At 39.3% G+C, this 6164-nt stretch overlaps 1 protein-coding gene across 1 annotated transcript; it reads right to left on the reverse strand.

The window, feature by feature from the left end:
• Positions 1-643: 643 nt before the first annotated feature.
• Positions 644-4631, reverse strand: LOC117597794 (N-acetyllactosaminide beta-1,3-N-acetylglucosaminyltransferase 3-like). Its single transcript, XM_053235883.1, has 2 exons — positions 4477-4631; positions 644-2669 (listed from the first exon to the last, which is right to left on the reverse strand). The coding sequence occupies exons 1-2, from the start codon at positions 4520-4522 to the stop codon at positions 1507-1509; spliced, it is 1209 nt and encodes a 402-aa protein (XP_053091858.1). The 5' UTR covers positions 4523-4631; the 3' UTR covers positions 644-1506.
• Positions 4632-6164: the final 1533 nt, after the last annotated feature.

Genomic DNA, 6164 nt, shown 5'->3' on the forward strand with positions numbered 1-6164 from the left:
GTCTTTTATGATCCGCGACACCTACTCAGATCAAATGTGCAGGCTATTTGTTGGTACCTCGAATAATGCGGGCTACAGTTGGGGGTAGAGCTTTCTCTTACAAAGCCCCACAGTTATGGAACAGCCTTCCACTTAGTGTTCAGGGCTCAGACACAGTCTCAGTGTTTAAGTCTAGGCTGAAAACATATTTGTTTAGTCAAGCCTTTAGTGAATAGTTTTTTCTTAGGTACAGGGGCAGGTCTGGAGGGTTTCCTGGGCATAGAGTGTTGTGGTGAACTGGGATGTTTGGATGCTGTCGCCCCCCCACTCTCACACGTTCACTCTGGTTTGTGGATGGTGGAGTGGCTGCTGCCTTATATCCCAGGGTGCCCTCATGCTGTCATAGCTAGTCTTGCCGGAGTCCCTGCTTGCTCTCTGCACGCAAAGTACATTATCCTTAACCATTAGAGGACAAAAACTTACCTTACATTTACATTTCTGGCATTTGGCAAACGCCTTTATCCAGAGCGACTTACAATAGTGCTTTGAAGTCTATCAAAAATACATTCTGATATTGCTAGGTCACAAACTAGGAATACCATCAGTCCAAAACTCTGTTGGGGAGGTGCTTTTTTTTTTTTTTTTTTTTTTTGTGAAAGTGCTAATTTAAGTATTTTATGAAGAGGTACCTCACAATCTGATTTTAACCAACCGGACTTCTTGCAAAAACTGTGATGAATTTATTGGTTGCACAATTGCACTATTTGTCCATATAGTACACAATAATAGAAGGGATTTTTTTATAATTGCACTATCCCAGATGAGGATGGGTTCCTTTTAAGCCTGGTTCCTCTCAAGGTTTCTTCCTCATATCATCTCAGGGAGTTTTTCCTTGCCACCGTCGCCAGTGGCTTGCTCATTAGGGATAAATTCACATATTTACAATATATTTTTGTGAATCCATTTATTTCTGTAAAGCTGCTTTGTGACAATGTCCATTGTTAAAAGCGCTATACAAATAAAATTGAATTGAATTGTGGTATAAGAGTAATAAAATACGTGCTGTTATGGGGAAATAATCCATTTTCCTCTAACTGCACTGTCTGTAGTGTGTTATTTCTTAAAGCACAATCTACCGTAAGTCAACCTCACCATATTATTAATGTTTCCATAAAATCTTTATGACCTTTCTAGTGAAAATGATTAAAATAAGGTGCTAATAAAATGACATTCCACTGAGCGCAGAGTGTAGTGAGTTAGCTGGATTCTGATTGGTCTCATCATAGCAGTTGGGAGCCAGTAAAAAGTGATCAAACAAACGTTAGCTGATTTTGAGGTTGAAACGATTAAATTAAATTACGGAATTATAGCCAATCACCCTGTTTATGAACATCACTAGAGTGCAGTTGTGTTAAATTTGACAGTGAGTAATATTTTTTACTCAGTAACTGCTCTATAATGATGTTCATAACCAGCACGTGTCATCAGCCTCTGTTTTGGTATTTATTGTTTTGTTTCATTTTTGTGTCACATGTTTGTGTCATTCTGCTCACTAAGTGCTTTCTTTCCACAAACCAAATCTTGTCGATGGACTTCATTCCACATAATAAAAATCTGGTGTGGGAGGAACCTGTGGACCAGGAGAACCTCACGGTAGTAGCATGGACTGTAGGGGTCCAGCTTTACTGAGGGAATGTTCAGGCCCAGTGGCTTCACTCCCATATGAGACAAGGGTTTAAGTCCAGCCTTTTCCAGACACATTCCAATGTAAACATCATCGATGGGGACCAGGGTGATGGAATGAGACATGTTGTAGATGGTTCTGGAAGTGAAACGTGACAACAGGAAGCCGCCTCCGCTGCAGTAGGGAGGATACTTATCTGATTCATAGACTTGGACCGGGACGTAGTATTTACTGGCCTGGAAACGGACCGGATCCGTGTTTTCGATCAACTGGCCGATAAATAGATGTTTGCTTCCAGCGTTATCATCTAACCCTTTGAGATACTGCACCATGTTGTCTGTGTTGGCGAAAATGTCGTCATCTCCGTTGAGGAGAAAGTGCACATTGGGACAAAACCTCTCCATCCATTCCAGGAATAGGACCTGCTTCAGTGTAAGGTTGAAAAAGGAATCTTCAAAGTCCCACTGAAGTATGTCCTGGTACTTGCGGTTCTCCAGCTGCAGGAGTTTGTTCAGTCTTTTCTTCTCGAACCTGTCTCCTGTGGTTCCAGATATGAACACAGTGCGGATCCACACGCCACTCTGAAGCCTCTCAGAAGCCCACGTTTTTCGCAGAACCTCCCGCCGCTCGTAGTTGGGTGGAGAACTTTTGATGGCCAGCAGCAGGAAAACATCTGCAGTGTTCTCTGGACCGCCGCACTTCCCAGGAATGTTGAGCAGCATAGGGAAATGCCGACAGTGGCGGTAAAAAAGGAAATCTTGGATGTGTTTGGGTAAAGTGGAAAAGCCTGTAATGTTGGATGCAGACGAATTTCGCTCACATTTGTTTGCTGATCTCAGGAACAGGTCTGGTGATGTCTGAGGTTCAGGTTTGAACTTTGGTTTGTCAGTTGTGTTTTGTGATTTCTTGTTCTGAATGTCTATTCGCAGAAATAATAACAAACACAGAATGGCCGTGGTGAGCAGAACAGCCGTCTCCAGCTTCCACCTCCTTCTCCTGGATCCCACTAGAAAGAAATCAGAGATAATAAACCAGGTTTTTAATTCAGAGCTAAAAGCCATACATCAAAACACATCATCCATAAGTTTCTCCCAGCAGTGTAAAGAACGGCAGAGACTTTAGAGAAGCGATAGCAGGTGAGAGTGTGTCAGAGCTGAGATCATCGAGAGGCAATTCGAAATGTAAACATGAATTCTAAATATACCAGAAAATATTTTCTCTTTTCTCAAATTCCACTGAAAGATTATTCCGTTATCATCCCCAACCCTAGACTGGGGTGTAACACTGTCAACACCTGCTCCACAAAGGAACATTTAGAAACGTATATAGAGGACATCTGTTAAATATTTTTATTAGCAATGCACCAAAACTTTTTTGGCTGAAAATGGTTAAAAATTCCTCTTTTGGTTTTCAGGTTTAAAACTTTGACTGGAAAAACAGAACGATAACAATAAATAGAAAGTGGTTAAAAATGTTGTTTGCTGGTTCAAACAGTTTGAGCAGCAGATCAACCGTGAAAACATTTCCCGCTTTCTACCAGGGACATTAGACAAGCGATTTGTAAAGGAAAATTGTTTTATATTTTTGACAAATTACTGCGTTTATTACATCACTCTGCAGTCGTGGCTGAAACTGTGACTCATTGTAATTACTGCAACAATCACACAATGACAGACTAGGACACAATGTACTTCAATTCAGATCAGGTAGCACCTGGTACAGTTGTTTGCAAAAGTTTGTGTACCCCACCCAAATCACATATTTTTGACATTCTGAATTGAAAAGAAGTAAACACAAACTCTGCAGAAAATTATTTAAAAAATATAACGTTTGTAAAGTTGTAAAGACTCCAGAACTTAGTTATCTTGCTATGCTTTAATTGACTCATTAGGTCACAAATTGTCATTAGGAATAATAATTCCAGAGTGTAATAAATTCCCTGGCTCTAACACTCAGCAGTCATGTGCTCCTCTAAGCAGCTGACTGACGATCTGAAAATGAAGCTAACTGATGTGTAACTCAGTATAAATGATGGTCTGGTCTGGTGCGGTCTGACATGTCTGTAAAAACACAGCTTAAATACAAACATCTTCGGGAGCAAGTGCACGTGTTATCACCCCCTCATGTCAGGAAAACCTTTTCCCAAGCGTAGGAAGAGAGTTTGAAGGATAAGACAGGAGGAAGCCTTCTTAGAGCTTCTTCACACAATAAAGGTTATAAAACATTCTCAGTGTAACATGTTTACGGGTCACAGAGAGAAAATATGCAAATCATTTGGGTACAAATGAAATGAAGCTAATCAGATAAACAAAAAAATCATCGCACACCATCACCTTGTCTAACCAGCTTTACACACACGCACACGCGCACACACATTGTTTATTACTTACTTATTAAATATAATATTAATGAGCTCAGTGTAGATTCTGTAAAATGAGAGGATTAAAATAATGATAAAGAACAGGAATGCATTAACTGAAAAATGTATTAGAGATTTTTTTTTTCAAGCTAACAGTGTAGCTATAAATGGAAAAAAATAAAATCTTGATTGCTTTAATAATGAGACATTTGTTCATTATTTGTTGCACAGTTCAGTCTTTAGTCTTTAGACTCTAAAGTATGATTTATTCTGATTAGAAATAATAATCGACTTAAAAATCAAACATCAGACAGTTAATAAGTCACTCAGTGCACAAATTTAAGCCTTAACATTACAAATGATTTACAGAAATAAATACTTAGAATTCCATGATGGATTAACAGAAAGAGAGAAACATGATGATGATAAAAGTATATGTAGAGTTCACACTTACACTGACAGAAACGGATTTCTTCACATCTCTGTTTTCTGGTTCGCATTTCTAGTCCACATGGACAGCTGAATCAACTGATAAAGTGATGAACGGTTTAGCTCACAGAGCTCTTTTGAATGAAGAGGAAAATAGGTTGAGATGAAACACACACCCACACACACACCCACATACACACACACACACACACACAGAGAACAACTCAAATAAACACAATATAAAATTAATTTACCTGTAATACGGTCTGAAAACACTCAGCAGGTCAACGAAAGAGGTGAAGAAGAGAAAGATATCAGCCATGATTGTGTGTGTGTGTGTGTGTGTGTGTGTGTGCGCGTGTGCTCTGAACACAGATGTCAGATTACCTCCTGTCAGTCATTTTATACACACTCCCCAATGCCCCTTCACTCTGCCCCCCACCTCAGCTAGGAGATGAAAAAAAACAAAACTAAAAAATACTTGGTAGAAGTCTGTAAGCTCCCAGCGCAGCCAGATAATTTTTGCGTTTAACGAGAAATGCAATAATGCTTAAGACTCCTCCCATCTCGGAAACTCGGGTATCAAAATTATCTCTGAGTTTCCCAGTCGTAATTATGACTTGAGGGGTCATTCATGTGCAACTTCCTAGTGGGAAACATGTATTTACAGCGCTTCACCAAGCGGGAGTAATATGAGCAGGGGTAGCTCAGTGGGTAAGACATTGGACTACTGATCAGAAGTCCACGAGTTCAAATGTCAGCATTGCCAAGCTGCTACTGCTGGGTTACTGAGACTAACCTTAACCCTCACCTACTCAGGTGTATAAAAGAGATAAAAAAGTTGCTGAATAAGAGCTTTGGCAAAATGCCATAAATGTGACTGATTGATGAAAAAATGTTTTCACTTTGTTATAAGGATTATTGTGTTTAGATTAATAGCCAAAAAGTTTAATTTAATCAGTTTAAAATGAAATCTATAATAAAGTCTGAATAGTTTCTCGAACGCGCTTTATTTTAAAATAATAAAATAAACCTCTTCACTGCAGTGAACGCACGAGATGGAAAAAGGAGCGATACAAATAACCAGCAAACAATGAAGTGAAAATCCCCCAACACACACAAAAACACACACACACACACACCCACACACACCCACACACACCCCACACACGCTAAGTAAGCCTGGTTCAGAGAATACAAAGTATAGATTCTATCACCACATGCGCGAGTCAATTAAGGATCGCCATTTTGTTATGTTTACCTCACATGCCAGCTATGTATCTTTAATGTCTGTGTGATATTGGAGAGAAGCGATAATGGAACAAATACAGCTGAAACGGTGGATGTTTAATGGTAAAGATGTAAGGTAATCTCAGATGATTGATGTTGTTTCAGAACAGTACTGTTATGTTGAAATAACAACAGTGGATGTGATCTAAGAGTTCATATGGAGAGACTGTAATTTGCCTGTTAAAATGTTGAATATTTCTTTATTACTCATTGTGTTGAAAGAATGTGTGTCTGTATAATGAGAAAGAGCAACTGTATCATTTGAGGTCATGTGTTAGTGTTGGTGATATTAGAAATTAGATACAGTATGTATGGTTATAGGAGAAGTTTAAGAGAGTTTTACAGTGTGACTGTAGAGTTGTGTTGATTACTGCAGGTGAAGCAGTGATGAGTATGTGGCAGAGAAAGACACTCCACTAACGG

This window comes from Pangasianodon hypophthalmus, chromosome 8 (assembly GCF_027358585.1).
Source record: "Pangasianodon hypophthalmus isolate fPanHyp1 chromosome 8, fPanHyp1.pri, whole genome shotgun sequence".
NCBI classification, from domain to species: domain Eukaryota; kingdom Metazoa; phylum Chordata; class Actinopteri; order Siluriformes; family Pangasiidae; genus Pangasianodon; species Pangasianodon hypophthalmus.